The sequence below is a fragment of the Eschrichtius robustus genome, chromosome 2, assembly GCF_028021215.1.
Source record: "Eschrichtius robustus isolate mEscRob2 chromosome 2, mEscRob2.pri, whole genome shotgun sequence".
NCBI lineage: Eukaryota > Metazoa > Chordata > Mammalia > Artiodactyla > Eschrichtiidae > Eschrichtius > Eschrichtius robustus.
In genome coordinates, this window is record NC_090825.1 from 135,942,164 (window position 1) to 135,962,689 (window position 20,526).

The 20,526-nt window shown below is 44.7% G+C and overlaps 1 protein-coding gene across 1 annotated transcript in view; it reads left to right on the forward strand.

The window, feature by feature from the left end:
* ADRA1B (adrenoceptor alpha 1B) overlaps nucleotides 1–17,045 on the forward strand; it is a 58,098-nt gene extending 41,053 nt beyond the window's left edge. The window contains 2 exon segments of the mRNA XM_068534574.1: nucleotides 16,414–16,566; nucleotides 16,569–17,045. Of these exon segments, the coding sequence (XP_068390675.1) occupies nucleotides 16,414–16,566; nucleotides 16,569–17,026 (611 nt within the window). The 3' untranslated portion in view covers nucleotides 17,027–17,045.
* Nucleotides 17,046–20,526: the final 3,481 nt, after the last annotated feature.

Sequence of the window (20,526 nt, forward strand, 5' to 3'; positions counted from 1 at the left end):
CTATCACCCACACTTATCTCTCCATCCCAACATGTAACCAGCACCTCCTGGTTTTCTTCTAGGTGCCTTCACACAGAACGTTCCAGGGATATATTATAACAAGTCTCCAGTCTGTGGGAATCAGCACTGAGGTGCAGAAAGATCAGTTGCTCCAGGGTCAGACCTGGAACTGAATCCTATCTCCACCACTATGTAATCTTGAGCAATTTGTTTAATTGCACTAAGCCACAGTTTTTTTTCATCCATAAAATGGGCATAATAATTGTATTCACCTCACGGGCTTATAGGTACTGAATAAAATAATTGTTGAAATCTCCTTGCTTCCCCAGTCAAAGTTAATCTCCTGGATTAAATTCTCAACCAGTTCCAGGTACCTAAGGGATGTTCGATAAAGACTCTCTGTAAAGTGGAACAAAGCTTGGGACCTCCCGCTGCAAGCAATAATCTAAAAACCTGCATCAAACTGAGAATATATTTCATGTATATTTACAAGAAAGAGGTGAAGAAATTGTATTTTCTGAAAATCTAGTAATTTGAGGAAAGGAACCGTCTTTAGGAAAAATCTTAAATAGAGCTGAAGGTAGAAAGTGAAACCCATTTCCCCCGATCACAACGTACATCCCCCTCTTCCTTGCTGCCCTCAACAAGGCTGATGCCAAAGCTACCAGAAGAGAAAACAGAAATTATTGCCTAAAAAAGCAATAAGAATTTGGAACTCTTGGAGCAATCTGCGAGGGGAGGAGCTGAGGTGAGAGAGGGCAAGGAGGGGGCCAGGGAGCCCAGCACTGAGTAGTACGTTAAACGCTTGGTGCGGGTAATTTTCATCTTGTGGAATCACTGCTTCCAGGTGGTATAAGCAGAGCAGGCATCAAGGGAAATGGAGCCCAAGAAGCAGAGTGGCGGGAATGAAGTTATTCCCCCTGCCCCACTCCAGGAATCCAGAGACTTTGAGGGAGGGCTTTGGACATCCCAGGGTTATGGAAAAGGGACACTCACGATCATCTCGCCTAGCTTTCAAGGGGTGGAAAGGCCCCCAGCTGATGTCTGGGCTACACATATAAACAGCATAGGCAGTAAATACTGAATTACATCTTGTCCCTTCATGGAAACTCTCAGAAAACATTCTCCCATGGCTGCAGCAAGCCCAGCCAGCTCTCTGTCCTACAGGCCATCTCTGAGTTGAGCAATAAATTGTCCCTCGGGCACTTGCATCTGCAAATTTCCTAGCAATGAGGAGTCTTCGAGCTATGAGAAAGGGCAGCAATTTCAGGGTCATTTTATGGAATGTCTGTGGACCTGGACTGAGAAGCAGGAGAAGGCCCTGCTTTGCTAAAATCTGGACAGTGGCACGTATGCAGTAGCAAAGACTAATCATTTCATCATACAATATTCATGACACCAGCGATGTGCCTGGCCCTCGGGATACAGAAAGGCAGGCGAGGGCTCTGGTGAGAAGACAAGACGCCCTAGGGACAGCGGGTTGGCATCATTCACTCTAAGGGCTGCAGGTGACAGGGCAGCCATGACGCCCAGGTGTGGCCCCCAGAGGAGGAGTGCATCCCAGACCAGGCCTGACAAGTGGAGAGGAGATGCAGAGCTGTCCGGGGGTCCCAACCTGAACCTGGCAAGCCAGTGGATATAGGAAAAAGTTTGGATTACCACCAGCCAAAGGACAGATCAGAGGGATGAGTCAGAAAGAGGAAGGCAGGGGAGTCAGTGGACAGCTGCTGAGACAAGGGATGAAAGGCATTGCACGGTGCCTAATGGCTTAAGTGGTCCAGTCTCAGCGTTTTACCACCTGATTCCCCAAAGCCAGTAATTGTCCCTGTTCTCTCTGGAGCCTTTCATCCGAAGGTGCCGAGCCTGTCAGCCAAGCAGCAGGTTCATCTGCTCGCTCTGAGGGCAGCATCCAGTATTGCACAGCCTTCTTGTTATAGGCTCAAAGACACTCTGGCCACAGGTATATCTGTAACTTTTCCCCTAGTCTCTGTTCCACCTCTGCAATGGAGTGAACACAGCTGACAATCCAAGAAGCAGGGAGCCCCGGTAGCTAATGCAGCCCCCCCCTTTCATACATGAGGAAACGAGGCCCAGAACTGTGATGACCCTGAATAAAGGTCGGCCAGCTTCTAGCCCTAGGCTGGGTCTTTCCCCCTATATTCTCAACCACTCTCTCTATCTCTTTCTCTCTGTCTCTCATTTTCCCCCCGCCTCTCTCCCTGTTTCCCTCTAATTACAAAAGCAATGATTGTTCATTGCAAAAAGAATTTTAAATAAAAAGTGAAAATCTTCCCATAAAGCCATCCTCCAGAGATAACCATTATGAACAGTTTGTTTTCACATTCACCCAGATTTTTTTCTATGAACACACACATGCGCACACACACACAAAATGTTTTTTATAAAAATCAGATATTAGACATTCTCTCCTGAAATTTGATTTTTCCTATTTAACTCCGGCATGGGCCTCATTCCATGTAGACCTAGCTTGCCATTTTAATAGATGTATGGTTTTTCAATGCGTGAATGCTACGTGGTTTATTTCATAATCCCCTATTGCTAGAATTTAGGTTATTTCCCATTTGGGGGGAACATTACTGCAGTTTCCTGTACTTTTATCTTTGCTCCCTTTTAAGAGTACTTCTGTAGGATAAATTCCTGGATTGAGTACTTACATCAAAAGCTAAAGTTATGCTCATTCAAATTGTATCAGATAACACCAGTTTTCCACCCAAAATCTGTACCCACACACAGAATGCGTGCAAATGTCTGTTTTCTCATACCTTTGCCGAACTAATAGACCTGAAATATTTTGCTGCTTTTTAATTTGCATTATTTGCTTTGTAAAGGATTCCATGAGGTTTTCATTAATTCACTGGCTGTCCATTGTAATTATTCTTGTTATTTCCTTATCCATATGATTTGCTTTGTTTTCTATTGAGTTGCTTTGTCTTCTTGATTTGAAAGAGAGCTTTGTGTATTAGAAATATTCCTTTTACTGTCCTTTAAATTACAAATGTTTCTCTCAATTCTGATAACTTTGTTTTCAAAGTTTATGACCTTATAGAAGTGTCTAGGCAAACTCAGCAATACTTTTCTTTACAGATCCTGAACTTCTGTCATGCTTAGAAAGGTCTTTCCTATTTCAAAATCATAAAAAATATTCACTTCCATCTTCTTATATCTTAATAATCTTTTAATATTTAAAATCTTAGATCCATCTGGGTTTATTTTAATGTAGGAAAGTAGAGATCCAGCTTTATTTGTTTCTAAATAGCTAGAGACTGTTGTCCTAACACCACTTATAGAATAATCTGTTTTTTCCCCACAAGCATTGCAATGGCATATAAAATTCTCATGGATATTTGGTTCTGTTTATAAACTGTATAATTTCGTTGATCTATCTGCATTTTCTTGCACCTCCTGCCCTGGTATTTTTTAATTACTCTTATGGTATGATATGATTTTATGGTAGGTTTTACTCTCTGTATGGGTAAGTTTCCCCGTCTTCCCCACACCACTCCCACCATTCCTCTTTATTTATTTTAATTGACCTGGCTATTTTTTCATGGTTTTTCTTCTATAATCTATATTCTTCCATATATTTAGTTTGGGATCATTTAGGTTCCCCTCTCTACCACCACCCCCCCAAAAAAACCTGGTGGTATTTTAATGAGATTATCTTGAATTTACAGATGCATTTGGGGAGAACTGAAGTTTTCTTGGATAGAGACTTTCTATACTAAAGCAAGCTATGTCTCTCCATTTGTACATGTCTTCTTTGTATGCCCCTTCATAAAGTGGTATCACTTCCTTCACATAGGTTCCCCCCAACACTCAGTTTTAAAAGGGTTCTATGCGGAAATTGCTATTGAGGTCAAAGCATGGAACACACTCAGTTTGGCATCAAAGATAAACCCTTAAGTGCTGCAGAAACTCCTCCATCCCATCTGCTCCCAACTCTGGGCCTAAGCCAAGAGGTCGCTTCCCTCTTTGAAGTTGGAATGGGTCCATCAAGTAACCAGCAGGCAATTGATGGCACGGACCCCATGCCCAGTCCTGTGCTAGAAGTATAGCGCACAGACTCCATCTTCACAGAGCTTTGATGCTGCCTAAAGAGACAAGTGGCACATCTCTCAAGAATGACATTCCATATGAATCCATGTGGTATGGCCTTTGTTTTGATGGGAAATATAGGAGAAGAAGCCTGGAGCAGTCAGGAAAGATTTCAGGAAGAAGATGAAAACTGAACTGGGCATTGGCCTGTGGTTACTATTTAAATAAAGAAGAGGAAGGAAGCACATTATAAGCAAGAGAATCACTCCACAACAATTTACCTAGCACCTACCATGAACCAGATACTGGGCTATGCACATGAAGAGGAGGTTATGTGCTCAACAAATAGTTTTACACATTCACTATAACCCAAGCTCTGTGTTTGGTGCTAGAGAAACAGGACAAGTAAGATTGACCCTGGCCTTGAGGAGCTTGTAAACAAGGGAGACAGACTCTTAAATAAATAAGTTCAACAGCTGTTGTGATAGAATTCTGTGGAGGGAATAGCAGAAGACTCTTAATCTGGTGACTGTGCACCTCCTGGGTACCCATGGATGGGATTCAGTGAGTCTGTGAGCCCCTGGAATTATATGATGCTAAGTTATTTGCATAACCAGCATTTTCAGGTTAAGAACCGTCGAGGTAGAGTGCCACAAAATTCTTGGCTTCTGTGTTTTAATGACCATATAAAATATATAGAAAGACACCATTACAAATAAGAAGTAAATAATTCTAGCCTTCCCCCAACCAGAACTATTCTAAGAGTTTAGAGGCTGTATCATCTGTTGTGGAAACTGCCCAGCTTTGAGACCAGGCAGATTTGGGTTTGAATACCAGCTCTACCGTTTAATAGCTGTGTAACATTGGGTGAGTTCCATACACTTGAAGACTTTATTTCCTCATCTGTAAATTGAAAATTGAGAATTACAGAACCCAGTCCTCCCTCATGCCTTACTGTGGGAGTGAAATTAGCTAAGGTATGTCGGTTACCTGGATCTGAGCAGGTCTTCACAGCCTGCTCATTCCTTCCTTCTGCTTTCACGCTTCACAGGAAGCTCTGCATCATGGGCTATGGTTATGACAAGGAGGAATTTGAGCCAGGCGAGAGGAGGAGGAGAAAGGAGTGGGCATCTCAGACCAGTGGACAGAGTAGATACAGGGAAACGAGCCAGAAAAGTCAACTCGTGTTGTGAAGAATCAGTACGTTGCAGCCAAGTTGAGCGGGTCTTAAATTCCAGCCTAAGCAGTTTGAACTTTATCCTATAAACTATAGGAGCTGCTGGAGGGTTTGGGACAAGGAAGTCAATCCCATAGTGAGGTGGTTCTCAACCCAGCCTTTGCCCATCATGAATCCCAAGATACCCAGGAAAACAATTTTTAAAATAAAATTATAATGTGGAGGGCAATGCTTCTCACCTCAGGATCTTGTTAAAAAGCAGACAGATTCTGATTCCCTGGATCACTGAGATTCTGCATTTCTAACAAGCACTGCGGTGATTTTGATGCTGTTTACCCATGAACCTCACTTTGAGTAGCCAGAGGCTAACATATTTTTGGTTTTGTCATTTTTATTACTAATATTATTCTTGTAACACACGTTGGCTGAGTGCCTGTCCTATATCAGGCACTGTGCTAGGCCCTGAGTAGAAAGAGAAGAATCAGACATGAACTCTCTTTTCTAGAAGCTCACAGTCTAATCTGAGGGGATGTGGCATGGCCCTAAGCAACTGTAATTCAATATAGAAAGTAATAAATGCCATATTTTAGCCTCAGATAAAATACTGTGACAATTTGGTGAAGAGAAAGATTGTTCCCAGTTGAGGGAGAAATTGCCTGGTGTTTAAGGAAATGAATAGTAGCTTCTTTTTCTTATTATTAAACAATGAGTAAGAACCAGTGAGTAGACTTCAGAGTTAGATTTTAATCCTAACTCTACCACTTACTAGACATGTGACTTCATTAATCTCTTAAACCTCAGTTTCCTCATCCATAAAATGAGATATATTAATAGCAAGGCTTCTGGAAGGATTGTATGAGAGAATGTTTATAAACATAGTACCTAATAACTGGTTCCTGGTTCATTATAAATGGTAGCTCTGGTGATTATTATTGTTTTCAGTATTTGCTGTAAATCTTAACATGTGTCTCTTTGGCCCCAAGGATATTGTATTTGTTGGACAATTTTGTGATCACATTCCAGGGTTAAGCAGCAAATGAAAATGGAAAAACCTCGAAGGGAATTTCCAAATCCAAGGAAACTTCCTTCACAAAGCCAGTGCTGAAAGAATTAGCAACTAGTATTTTCAATTTTTGAATATTTATTGGGCCAGACTGTTTCCACTGGGGAGACTTGGCTTGGCTAAAGGTGTAGCCAAGTGCTCCTAATAACAGGCACAGTGAAAGGGAGCTCCACTCTATTTACAAGCTGATCAAAATGGTTTCACCACCCACTGGCTCCCTTGAGATGTCTGCTTGTGTGATGCTGACTGTGAAATAAGTCAAATCAAATTTATAATCCTACAGACACAGAATGTCAGAGCTCAGAGGGATGTTAAAAAGCACCCAGCCCTGGGGGGACCAGATAAATGATGCTTTACATCCCTCTATGCCTTGCTGCAGTCTCCAAGCCCACCCACTGGTCATTCCTTCAACCAGTATTTAATGAAGGAATATTAAAGGGCCCTATAGTAAGAGGATAAGGCACATCAGGGAACCTACAAGCACATCAGGAACTAACAGAGGAGGCTGCTGGGCTTAACAACAAAAAATCTCATTTCCAACCTCTCTCTCCCTCTCTCTCTCTCTCTCTCTCTCTCTCTTACCTGTGGAGGACCTTGCGCAAGTGCTGCCTTCTAGCTGCGGCTCCATTTCTTCATCTGTAAAGTAGGGATAATCCCACTTTGCTCATAGAACTGTCAGGGGGATTAAATGAAATAGAACATAAGATAGTTGGCTGACATATAACTAGGACCCCATAAACACAGTATCTTTTGATTCATTTTTCATTTTTTAAAATAATATTCATTGGATTTTTCCCAATTACAAAAGTAATTCGTGTTTTTGGAGAAAATGTTGGAAAACACCAGAAAGCCCAGAGAGGGAAAGTTCATGCATAATTCACCACCCAAAGATAAACATGGTTGACATCTCCTTTCATGTATATTTTTCCAGTCCTTTATACACACCAACATGTGTATTTTGTTTCCCCATGAACTGTATTGGAAGTGATTGACAGCTTCTGTTAGGGCTTCCTGGATTCATATTCAAACTCTATCCCCCACTAGCTCTGTGACCTGGAGCAACTTGCCTTCCATTCCCCCATGTGTAATAGTTATGGCCTGCAGCGGGCGCGGCAGGTTGGACCCAGTCACCAGGAACGCTATAGACTGCAGTGCGGAATGGCGCCCCCTAGAGCCGTGCCAGGCGCAGTCATGCTGGGCTGCCTTGGGAACAGAGAGGTTGAGGTTGAAGGAGTAATGGGCGTAAAGATGTTTAGGCATTTGGCCAGTGGCTGACACAGGACAAGAGCTTGTTAAATAGTAGCTACTACTCCACAAACAAACCCTGTGGTTTTGAAGAGTGGAGGGAGGTTCACTGTTCAGATTTGCTAAATAGCACCTTAAGGATGACCCATTAGGACCATGGTCCAGCCAAGAAGTCCCTCTCCTTGTGCTGATCCTGCTCTGCTTTAGCTTTTTTTCAAAAATTTATTTATTTTATTTATTTGTTTTTGGCTGCGTTGGGTCTTCGTTGCTGTGCGCGGGCTTTCTCTAGTTGCGGTGAGCGGGGGCTACTCTTCATTGCGGTGCGCGGGCTTCTCATTGCGGTGGCTTCTCGTTGCAGAGCATGGGCTTCAGTAGTTGTGGCTCGTGGGCTCTAGGGCTCAGGCTCAGTAGTTGTGGCACACGGGCTCAGTTGCTCCGCGGCATGTGGGATCTTCCGGGACCAGGGCTCAAACCCATGTCCCCTGCATTGGCAGGCGGAGTCTTCACCGCTGTCCCACCAGGGAAGTCCCCGCTTTAGCTTTTGATCCTTGCACTTCACCATGCCTCTAAGTCGCCCTCAGGCATGCAAAGCCCAAGTGATGTGAGTGGGCTCACTGCACCATCTGCTTGCTGCTTCATCCCTTTGCTCTCAAGTTCTGCCTCCTGCTCGCCCCATCCAGGTGTGCAGCTTTCAACCCCTCCAAGCCCTTTCAGAGGTGTTGTCTCATTTGACCTGTTTAAAAAACCTCAGTAAGAGGCTAGCAAGGGGCAACCGAGTGGAGCCATGTGGCCTCCCGCAAGTGGTTTCCCAGGGCTGCACCCATAATGCTACTCAAAATGACTACAGATCTGCGTGATGTGCAAGATAGCTTGAAGTGACAGCTAGAGATGGCACAAAAAACTCTGAGTCACGTATTCAGTCAGTCAGTCGGTGAACAAATATTTATTTGGCACTACTATGTGCCAGGGGCTGGGTTCTCCAGTGAGAAAATATTCCCTGTTCACTTCTCTTTCCAATTCTTCAGGTCCTCAAAGAAGAATGAATTCCTCTCAGTTTAGGGCCAGCAAGTCTTCAACACCCCTCAACCCCGGCTAATCTCCCTTTCTGAAAAAGGGAGCAGGCTCAGACTCACATCCAGAGGTAGTAATATTGTTTAGTTTTCATCTTATTTTTCTCTACCACTGCATTCTGTTTATAGCAAATGATGCAGGTTTTTAAATGGTGATAGAAAGCTTCCTTTTTTAAAAAAAATTTAGCTAAGATACCAAAAGTGAGTCGATTTAAAGAAAAGCATTAAGTAACGGGTGGTCCGGGTGGTAGAATGACTGATGCTTAGGAAGCCCTAGACTTGAGATGGGTGAGGCTTAACCCTTTCAGGTTTGCTGACCCAAGCCCATGATGACAGCTGTGGATTCTCCCCCAGAAAAATGCATGAACATCACATACAATTTCATCAAGTTCCAGAACTACCTGGAGTCCCATTCCTGGGCCTGTATTGGAAAGAGCAGCAGGGTAAGAGTCCCGAGGCCTGGTCTGCACGGGAGATCTAATCCTCTTTGCCACCTTCCTCATCTTCTTGGCAGTAGTACTGGCAGTAATAGCAGTGTTGGCAATAGTAACGGTAGTTGTGTTTGAAGCAGTCAAACTGTACTTTGAGTACAGCTTTGAGTGCTTTCAACATGCCAGGCACTTACCAAGCCTAAGCTCAACTCATCCATGCAGAAAAAGAATTATCACCATCCCCACTTTCTGGGAAACAGAGCTCAAGTAGTTTCCCCAAGTTCACTCATCTGGGAAGTCAGGGTCAGCACTTGAACCCAGCTGTACCTGCCTGTGATGTCTGAACAGGTCCTTAACCACTGGACTCCATTGTCTCGATATATCTCTGTTGGATCAATTGAAGGACATTTGAACAGGTTCTGGCCGTCATTCTGCCATTCACCAGCTGAGTGACCTTGAGCAAGTTACTCACCCTGACTGACCTTCTGTTAAGGAAGAAGGTTTCGGAGTCCTGCCAAGCCATGATGCTAAGACGCAGGGCAAGGAGCGTGGGACCGTTTCATGAGCAGGAGAAGTGGAGCCAAGCTCAGGGACATGCACTGCGAGTTAGTGGCCCTGGCAAAGAGCAGGCATAGCCCTGACTTCCAGCAGAGAGAGCAGGCTTCCAGGAGCCCACATTTCCCATTGATATTTGCTCCCTCTCCTGGCAGCTTCATTGGCCCCCAAAGGTCTGTTTGGGTGCCCAGAGAAAAAGATCCCTGTCACCAATCCGCTTTCATGCCCCAAGGGCCTCAGCACCTTCCCTAATTAACGAGGGCTTCTTGGCTCCCCCCAGGGCAGGCTGGCGTAGCAAACAGGGCCACTAATCCAGGTGGCTCCTGTGCTGCTGGCAGGTGAGGGAGGAGGGAAGGGTCCGACATATGTGTGGAATCCAAGGCAGCTGGCAGTCCCGTCCCTGACCCGCACTGCCCCTCTGTGGTGGGTCTGGAGATGGGCAGGGCTTCTAGCTCTGGCCTCGTGGAGACTGAATGTTAAGGCTGGACAGGACTCAGATCAAACCACTCAACTAAAGGAGGGAAACCATGTCAAATTAGTATGTAGTGCACCTGAAACTAACATAATATTGTCCGTCAACTCTAGTTCAGTAAAATAAATAAATACATTTTTTTAAAGGAGGGAAACTGAGGCCCGGAAAGGGAAAGCAACTTACCCAAAATGATACATCAAGTTATCAAACAGAGGTTTCCTATAATTAGATTTCCAGCCCAATGAGTGGTTTACAGGAATAATTATTATTTGGTTAATAAGCATTAATGCAGAGTTGATTTAGGTGGCAGGAACCTGGTACCCAACAAGCTAGTAAGAACTTTACATGTTTTACCATGTTTAATCCTCACAACAACCCAGGGAAGGTGGTATTCTTATTAGCTCCATTTTACTGCTGAGGAAACTGAAGCTTAGGTATAGTATGAAACTTGCCCAAGGTCATGTGTCTGGTGAGAGAACCAGGATTCTATCCCAGGAATCGGAATCTAATGAGAAAAGGGCAGTCCTTGTCAGAAGTCACTGAGGGCTTGCTCAGGGTGCGAGAGTCATGCTGCGGTCTGCAGGAGGACAAAGCAAAATAGAATGCAAATGAAACAAGAGGGTAGGTGAGGTCATTATTCAGCTTCCAAACACATGAGGATTAAAAACTGACCACACCCAGAGTTGTGGAGGTGTAGAGAAAATATCACATTCATACACAGTCGATGGGAGGAGGGTAAATTGGTACGACTGTTTCAGAAGGCAATTTGGCTAGCTGTCAGGACTTAAATGTGGAATTGACCCAGTGATTGCTCGTGAAGGAAGTTAGCCTGCAGAAACACTCAAAGGTGCAAAAAGCGAAATGCATGAGGCTTGTCATTACAGCAGTTTGTAATAGCCAAAAATTGGAAATCACCTACTTGACTATCATCAAGAAAGAGTTTAGTGAACTACTGTATATCCAGAGGGCAGGATGTAATGCTCTGACATGGGGAAATATCTTTTATATATTCTAAGTGAAGATAGAAATTTGGGGAAAGGTATGTGTATGACCCCTTTAAAAAAAATCCGTCTGAAAGGATAAAAACAAAACTGTTAACTCTGGTCCTGTCTACTTGAATGAAGAAAGAATTTTCACTCTATATTATATAGATTTTTTTGTAATGTGTAATTTTTTAATTTAGCAGGTGTCACTTTTGTAAGTGAGGGGTTTTTTAGTTGAAGTATAGTTGATTTACAATATTGTGTTAGTTTCAGGTGTACAACAAAGTGATTCGGATATATATATATATATATATATATATATATATATATTCTTTTTTTCAATTCTATTCCATTATAGTTTATTACAAGATATTGAATATACTTCCCTGTGCTATGTAGTAAATCCTTATTGTTTATATATTTTATATATGGTGGTAAGCATCTGTTAATCCCCTACTCCCAATTTATCCCTCCCCCACTTCCCCTTTGGTAACCGTAAGTTTGTTTTCTATGTCTGTGAGTCTGTTTTTGTTTTGTAAATAAGTTCATTTGCGTCACATTTTAGATTCCACATATAAGTGATACCACATGGTATTTGTCTTTCTCTTTCTAACTTACTTCACTTAGTATGATAATCTCTAGGTCCATCCATGTTGCTGCAAATGGCGTTATTTCATTCTTTTTTATGGCTGAGTAATATTCCATTGTGTGTGTGTGTGTGTGTGTGTGTGTGTGTGTATACACACACACATCACATTTTCTTTATCCATTCATCTGTTGATGGACACTTAGTTGCTTCCATGTCTTGGCTATTATAAATAGTGCCACTATGAACATTGGAGTACATGTATCTTTTTGAATTACAGTTTTCATATTTTCCGGATATATGCCCAGGAGTGGGATTGCTGGATCATAAGGTAACTCTATTTTTAGTTTTTTAAGGGTCAGTGAGGTTTTTTTTTTTAATAGACTTTATTTTTTAGAGCAGTTTTAGGTTCACATTCAAATTGACAGGAAGGTACTGTGATGAACCCATATTGACATATAATCACCCAAAGTCCACAGTTTACATAAGGGATCACTCTTGGTATTGTACATTTTATGGGTTTTGACAAAGGTATAATGACATATATCCACCAATACAGCATCATACCGAGTAGTTTCACTCCCCTAAAATTCTCTGTGCTCCCCCTTTTCATTCTCCATTGTGTCACTTTTGTAATAAAAATATACAAATCTGGAAAGGAAAAGAAAAGAAATAAAGATATGGTTTCTGCCCAGAAGGAATTTACTGCCCAGTGGTAAACAAGGACTCAGCCAGCCCTGGAATGGCTTAATTAACAGACAAACAATAAAATAACAGAATAAGATCTGATTGTATATGTTCTGTGGGGTACAGAATGAAGAATTCAGTCTGAGTTGGGTAGGGTTAATCAGAGCAGAGTTCCTGGAAGAGGGCAATGAATGGGCCAGGATATAAAGTATATTTGGAAAATGGCCACCGTTTATGAATTTTCAAGGTGCCAGACCCTGTGTCAAGTATGTTTACATGGATATTTTCATGTATTCAGAATAACCCTATGAAGCAGATGTTATCCCCAATTTATGGATAAGAAAATTTAGCCTGAGAGAGCCAATTAACTTTTCAAAAGTCAAACAGCCAATACACCAAAAAAGGGATGCAAAACCAGGCCTCTGTGACCCCAAACTCTGAGCTCAAGTCACCAGGCCACATTGCCTAAAGTGGCTGAAGGCAAAGAATGACCTTCTTCTCAGAGGAACAAGTAACTCAGGGAGCCCAAACTCAAATTGTGGCTGTAAATAAATGCCATGAGAAAAGTCAGCATCACCCCCTTCCCTTTGGCTGAGCACATCTTAGCCCCATGGTCCTTGGAGAGCGCTTTGTAAGAAAATAAAGACAAAGATCCAGCCTGTCTTTATCCCTGACAAGGTGCTTCCGTTGTGATGGAGGTGAAGAAGAACCTAGAAAGAAATGCCACGTGGCACAGGGGTACAGAATGATATGCCCCTATCATAAAGCCATGTGTGTTCTGTGGCAATGAACTGTGAATGCATCAGCCTTCCCACAAGCCTGTGGACTGCCACAGGGCAGAGACCACACCCCTGTTTGTCTGTATCCCCACAGGTTGTCCTCATGCCTGGCACTTAGCAGAGCTCCGTATTTGTGGAATGAATGAATGAACAAATGAATGAATGAATGTATAAAAATGTAAAAAGCTACCACTCTTACATGCTGGTGTCCTGATCCATAAAATAGGACCAACTATAGTCCCTTCATCTAGGGATTACTGTGATCATTAAATGGGCAAATGGTGTAAAGGATTTAGTGTAAGATGTGTACAAGAGCACACACAATGTGATTGACGGTTCTGATATTAGCTATTAACACTACTGTTATTTGTGTATCCTTTAAAAGCTGGTCCCTCAGGATACACCCCCTTTACGCCATTTATTGACCATTTTACTAACATCTTCAACAGGATTGGCAAGCAGAGTTACAAGTTTGTCTTCAGCAAGTATGCTTTCCTGCTCTGGATCCTCCCCACCTTTGCCACAGCTGTCTGTGCCTCCCCAGCCTCTATCCCAGGCCTTAACATGTCCTCATGGGTGGTGTGCCTACCTGTGTACACGCTCACCAGCATTTACCGTCCAGGGTAATTCACAAGGTTTCCAGGTGTTACCTCCCTCTCTCCACTTCCCCAAATTTATTCTCCAGTTTCCCATTTTTGTCAAGACCAGTTTAACTATGCCCTTTAGACTCAGTGACAGAAACAAGACCATCCCCCTGGGCAGAAACAACTCACCCCATCATGGGTACTAGGTATTCACACGTCATATTTGCATTTCCACTGGGGCCTTCTGTCCAGTGTCTTATTCCAAAGGAGAATCTGGGACAGTGGGACAAAAACCTAATGGTGCAAGCCTTGTCGCAAATCAGACCACAAGGTGGCGCCCTCATTGGCCCCCACCTAGAGCTAACCCACAGTTGAGAAGAGTCAGCGTACTTATATATATAGTTACCACTTACCCGGAGTATGGATAACCTGCTTTCCAAGTTAACCCCTCTCTGGTTTAACTCCGCACCAGGAACTCTGGCCATCTCCCCCCAGCCACCACCCCTGCATTGCCAAGCAGAGAAGTCGGAGGCTCCCTGTAACAACAAGCCGAAGCTCAAATAATCAAGAAGGGCAAGTGCTACAGGGGGGAAACTCAAGTGCAATCCAACATAGGGATTCTTGTGGCATCTATGCCACAACTGTGGGATCTTCAGCCACTTTCTGGGTCTCGGTGTCTCCATCTGCCAAGTGAGGAGGTTGGACTTCGTGATTTGCTAATATTTCTCCCATTCAGATGCTCTTCCTTCAACAAATGGATTCAAAGGTGATCCCAAAGACCAGGCCCTCAGGAAGCTCACAGTGTAACAGAGGAGATAAGACAGGAATACAAAAGTCACTGTACTGCAGGTGGAGTGGCTGGCTTAGGGACGTGGTTTGAAGTTACGAAACGTTCTGTAAAGTATATTTGCATTTTTTAAAGCATTTACATACGTATATACAACAGGAAAAAAATCTTAAAGTTTATGTACCAAAATGTGATGTCTCTGCATTATGGGTATGTGTGCTTTTAAAATATTTTTTCTTTTCTTTTTGCTTTTTAATAGTTTCTCATTTTTCCACAAAGGGTATGATTAATAGCATTAAAAACAAAAAAAAACACGTTTCATATTCAAACAGAATTGAGTTTAAATCCCAGCTATATTACAAACATGCTGCGTGGCCTGGGGCAAGTCATTCAACCTCTCCAAGTCTCAACTGCCTTGCATTTAAAATGGAATTGTTTTTAACTTAATATTGCCATTAAATGCTTTGGGACCTCAAATTCACAGGGATGAGTTAATCATGTTTCCCAATTCATAGCACCTCATTGTCATCATCTAAGCCAGGCCTCTCTCTTACTTTATTGATTTATTTCCTTTTATTCCCATCCCTTATTCCCCTTTCCCTCTGCCTCACCCTTAGGCACCCATTTTGTATTTGATATGTATAATATTTTTTAACTTGAAAGTGTTTTTGAAAATGTGTGTGGTTGTTTGTACCTTATAACAAAAGATACTATGTTATAAATCTCATTGTTTCCTACTTTTTTCACAAAGAACAATGTATTTAAGATCTTTCCATATTGCTTTTTGGACATGTCATCCAGGACTTCTAAGTGCTGCATAATTGCTGTGCTATGCATGTACTCCACTCTACCTTTCCATAACTCCCAGTGAGGGGCACCCAGGTGTTTTCCAACTCTCTGTCACCATAAACACCACCCTGAGCATAGTCGTACATGGCCCCCGATGGACCTGTGTGAAAATTCTTTGAGAGCTCTGCCCTGGAGCAGAATTGCTGGGTCAGGAGGTATCTGTATACTTAATGGGATCAGAAGGTCTTCACAGCCTGTGCCCCCACCAGCAGGAGACTTCCCATGTCTCCACACCCTTGTCTGCACTTGGCACTATTGAGTTTTCTAATTTTTGCCAACCTAACAGATGTTCTATTACTCTGTGGTTTTCACTTTATTTGACTGCCTAATATTTTGAGCATCTTGGTATATGCTCATTAGCCCTCGGGTTTCCTATTTTGTAAATTGCCTGTTCCTTTTCTTTGCCCACTATCTACTAGGAATGCTGTCCTTTTCTTGTTGACTTTCAGGAGTCCTTATATATTCTAAATATCAATCCCTTGACTGTCTTAGACATTGTAAATAATCTTCTCCCATTCTTGCCCCCTAGTTTATCTTTTTGAAGTGTTAAGTCGTTTTTCTTCACCTCTCCATCGATAAGATCATCCTTTACCTTGTCTTCTTTTACCTTATAAAGGTTTATCTTTCACCTTTAGGTCTTTAATACATCTCATATTTGCCATGGAAATACTTCATGGCATTTTGTGAAGGATAAAATAATACAGGTAAAGCGCCAATACAGTGCCTCAGACCCAAGAGCTGTACAATTGTGGGTGATTATTATTATCATTTGAGTAGAAAGTGGTAAGCACTGCCCTAGGAAATCTAGAGATACGGGAGTTTGAATGCCGTTTAGCTAGATCAGAAAAGATTTTATGGGCGAAGGTTAAGTGATGGAGATTGGCCTCAAAAAAGAATGTAGGAGTCATTTATTTTGAGATGTAAAGGGCAGTATTCCAGGTAGAGGAACTGGCCTGGGCAAAGGCCGGGAGGCAGGAATGCCACAGGTTGACAATGTTTGGGCCGATCACATCGAAGAGAGGGGTCTGACTACTCACCAACTGCTGTCTGTCTTTCTGCCCGTGCCCACCCCACCCCTTCCCCATGCAGGCTCCCTGTTCTCCACCCTGAAGCCCCCCGACGCCGTGTTCAAGGTGGTGTTCTGGCTGGGCTACTTCAACAGCTGCCTCAACCCCATCATCTACCCGTGCTCCAGCAAGGAGTTCAAGCGCGCCTTCGTGCGCATCCTCGGGTGCCAGTGCCGCGCCGCCGCCGCCGCCGCCGCCGCCGTCGCCGCCGCTTGGGCGGCTGCGCCTACACCTACCGGCCGTGGACGCGCGGCGGCTCGCTGGAGCGGTCGCAGTCGCGCAAGGACTCGCTGGATGACAGCGGCAGCTGCCTGAGCGGCAGCCAGCGGACCCTGCCCTCGGCCTCGCCGAGCCCCGGCTACCTGGGCCGCGGCGCGCCGCCGCCCGTCGAGCTGTGCGCCTTCCCGGAGTGGAAGGCGCCCGGCGCCCTGCTGAGCCTGCCCGCGCCCGAGCCCCCGGGCCGCCGCGGCCGCCACGACTCGGGCCCGCTCTTCACCTTCAAGCTGCTGGCCGAGCCCGAGAGCCCCGGGACCGACGGAGACGCCAGCCACGGGGGCCATGAGGCTGCAGCCGACGTGGCCAACGGGCAGCCCGGCTTCAAAAGCAACATGCCCCTGGCGCCTGGGCAGTTTTAGGGCCCCGCGCACCGCTTCCTTTCCCTGGGGAGCCAATCATCGTGGGGGGCGGGCGGGCGGAGGGGGGGAGGGGAGTGTTGGCGCCCGGTAGACACGGGCCCCACGGGGAAGCGGGGGGAGGGGGGCGGGGAGAGGGGCAGCTGCTTTTCTGGCAGGGGCATGGGTGCCAGGTACAGCGCGGAGAGCTGGGCCGAGCATGCTGAGAGCCTGGGGGGGACCCGACGCCAGCCGGGATTTCCGTCTCTCTCTCTGTGTATATATCTAAACGAGTCCCTCTGTACATGTATTTAACCGTGGGTGCACGTGCGTGTGTCTGTGCGGTGTACGTGTGGTCTGCGTGTGTGCGTGTGTGGGGCTGCCCGCGCGGGGGCAGAGCGAGTGGGTGCCCAGGAGGCAGCCAGGGCGTTGTTTGTCTCGTGACTTCGTACCTCGCAAGCCCCTCCTGTACTTCACTGAACGGTGGCACTTTGGCGGGGTTGGAAGCAAAGTCGGACATTAAAGGTCATTTCTCCTGTGCGGCTTTGAGCAGTTTGTGAACGGGGTGGCAGGCAGATCTTGAGTTGCCTTTTCGTTCACATTCAGGTGTGCCCCTGTCTCTCCCGCCGGCCCTGTGGGCAATGGTCGTGCCGTGCCCCCTTTACCCCGTTTCTGCCTTTGCCATTCCTGCCCTTCAGGGCTAAACAAATCGGACCCTGTGGCCGAAAGTGACGCCTTGGACTTGTCCCATAAATCCTGCTTGCCCGCTTTTGACCGTTACCAGTATCTAAATCCTCCTGCTGTGGGCAACACTGGGCAATGTCTGGCCTGGCCCTGATCCCCAGGACCCCGATCCTAGCTGGAGCTACCAGGCCAGCACCCTAGGTGGGCCTGTCACCTGTGAGGGGACTGGTCCCTTACCTCCTCCAGTATCTTTTGACCAAACACTGCATTATTTGCCGGTGCCCATGGAACCTGAAAAAGAGAGCCAGACTGCAGAATTTTCTGGACAAGATAAGGATCCATGTGTCAATGCAACACATATGGGCACAAGAACCCTCCTAAGCTCGGCTAACTGGCGAGCCTGCCTGGGAAAGAAGCACCGAGGAAAGTCACGCAGAGAGGAGGAGCATACCTTGAAGAAGGTAACTTCCGTTCTAGTCTCAGCGCTGCTACCGATTTACTCTATGACCTTGAGAAAGTCACATCTCCTCTGGATCTTGGTTTCCCATCTATGTAATGACAAGATTGATTCTAAGGTCTTTTCTGCCTCTAAAAGCCACTGGTTTGCTAAAAGAATAAAGGATAGGGAACAAAACAGGGAGCATTTTTCTTCCCTGAAATTAAAAAAAAAAGCTTAAGAGGAAAACCCCCACCCCAGTCCCTTTCTCTTCCTGCTTTGCGTTTTCTAAGTTGAGATTCATTAATTTTTCAAATGGTAAGAGCTTCTTCCAGTAATATTGGCACATCAATCATTTATTCTATAGGCGATTGAAATAGAAAATCCCTTAATGGAGGAGGGGCAGTCATTCATTTAGCTGAAAAGTGTAGGGGTATCAGGCATGGCTGGATCCAGGGGCTTAAACAGTATTGTTAGCTTGCTCACCGGCTCTTATCATTCATCTAGCTCCCATCTTTTAGCTCTGCTTATCTTTATATGTTACACTTGTTTCCTTTCTGCAAATAGCTTTCTCACACCATTCTTACAACTTGAGCCCCCTCCCCAAGGAGAAATAAGATTTCCCAGCATATCTGCCAAAAAAAGAAAAATAAAGAAAAAATCCAGAGAAGCTAGATGTTCTGTATCACAGACCCCTTTGAGACTGTAATGAAAGCTATAGATATACCTTCCAGGAAAAAAAAATGCACATACAAAAAAGTTACATTTTCATACAATTTCAAGTGACTCACCTCTGTTTAAGATCCTATGAACTAAGCATGATACCACAGATTCACTAGTTATTTGAAAAAAATGGATGTTCAGAATTATCTAGGCCAATCCCCTCATCTTTACAGATGGAGAGACTGAGGTAAATAACTTGCCAAGTCACACTAACCTAGGACTAAGACCTGGATCTGCTATATCCCTGTGCAGTACATTTTCTCCTCCCTTGTGCTGCCATCTTGGAGTTGAGTATATCCTCCAACAGAGAGTAGGTTTCTTCTTGCTGCTATAGAGAAAAGGGAGTCCTAGGGAAGGAAGAGCCTGCACCCAATTCCCAGAGAAGAAGGAACAGTTTGGGGTAGTCCTCTGGAAACATTTGCTTAGCAACACAAGTCTTTCAAACAAGTCTGACACAGAATCCTGATACAAGTGCGGTCTGCAGTGAAGTGAGGAAAGGAGGACAGAGCCTTGCCCCCTTGGCCTCCTCCTCCACGTCTTCAGCCCCTTCCCCTTGCCTGCCCCAAGCACCTGAGGGCTCCACAGCATGAAGTTTGAAAATCACTGGTGAATGGGACTTGGAGTCAGTAGGACCAAGTCTTGGCTCTGGGTGACCTTGGGCAATTTACCTGCCTCTTCTCATCTGTTTCTCCATCTATCAAATGGACATGATCTTCACAGCCTAGCAGGAAGCACAAAGGATTCGATGAGATCACTGTGGTATAAATACTGAACTGTGAATCACTGGGCAAATGCAAGTTATAATTTGGACTTCAGATATCTGAAGCCACAGTCACCAAAGGTATTTCCTGAGCTGCTCAGTTACAATGACCTCACACATTACTGGTTCTTGGAGGCCACCCAGGCAGCACAAAGAAGCAGTGGCAGCCTCCTATCTCTTTCCAGAAGGAAGATTGGCCAAGCAGTGGCTCACATCCCTGGAGAGTGCTAGGTTCCATATCTGCCCCCAGCCAGGGCCTGCATTATGCTGACCTCTCCAGGCTGCCTCACTGTGGTCTACCCCAAGGAAGGCCACGAGTTCATCAGGAGCCCTTGGGGTGAACAGGTCCTCTCTGCTCTGACCTCACAGCTGGCCACAAAGCAGCCTACTTTATCATCTCTAACTACCCAAATACTGCTGGGTCGTTTGTCACCCCTGAGGCATGCACAGGGATACATCCTTACACCAACCGAAGTAAAGAAGGAAGTGGCTTGGCAAGGGTAGTAGTTAATCCTGCAGCTCTGGGCTCAAATCCTACTCCTGCCATGGGTTCTAAACCTCAGTTTCCTTAACTGTAAAATAGGGATAATAATAGTACTTACTTCATAGGGGCATTAGGAGGATCAAATGAGATCATGAGGGTAAAAAATGACACCATGCCAGTCACTTGGAGAACATCCAATAAGTGGTAGCTATTTGCAGAGGTATTAGTTATTTAATTCATTACTTTGATACATGACGTTTAGAAAATCTGAGTAAAAAAGCAAAGAGAACAAATTTGGTTCTATTCATCAGATATCAGGGTTTTAGGACTCAGGGTCCACCTTGAAGAAGAAAGACACAAGTGTATGACAGAGTAAAAGAATTTTATGTCTTACAGCATGAAAAAAACATATTACTCAAGGTGATGATCAGCCCAAA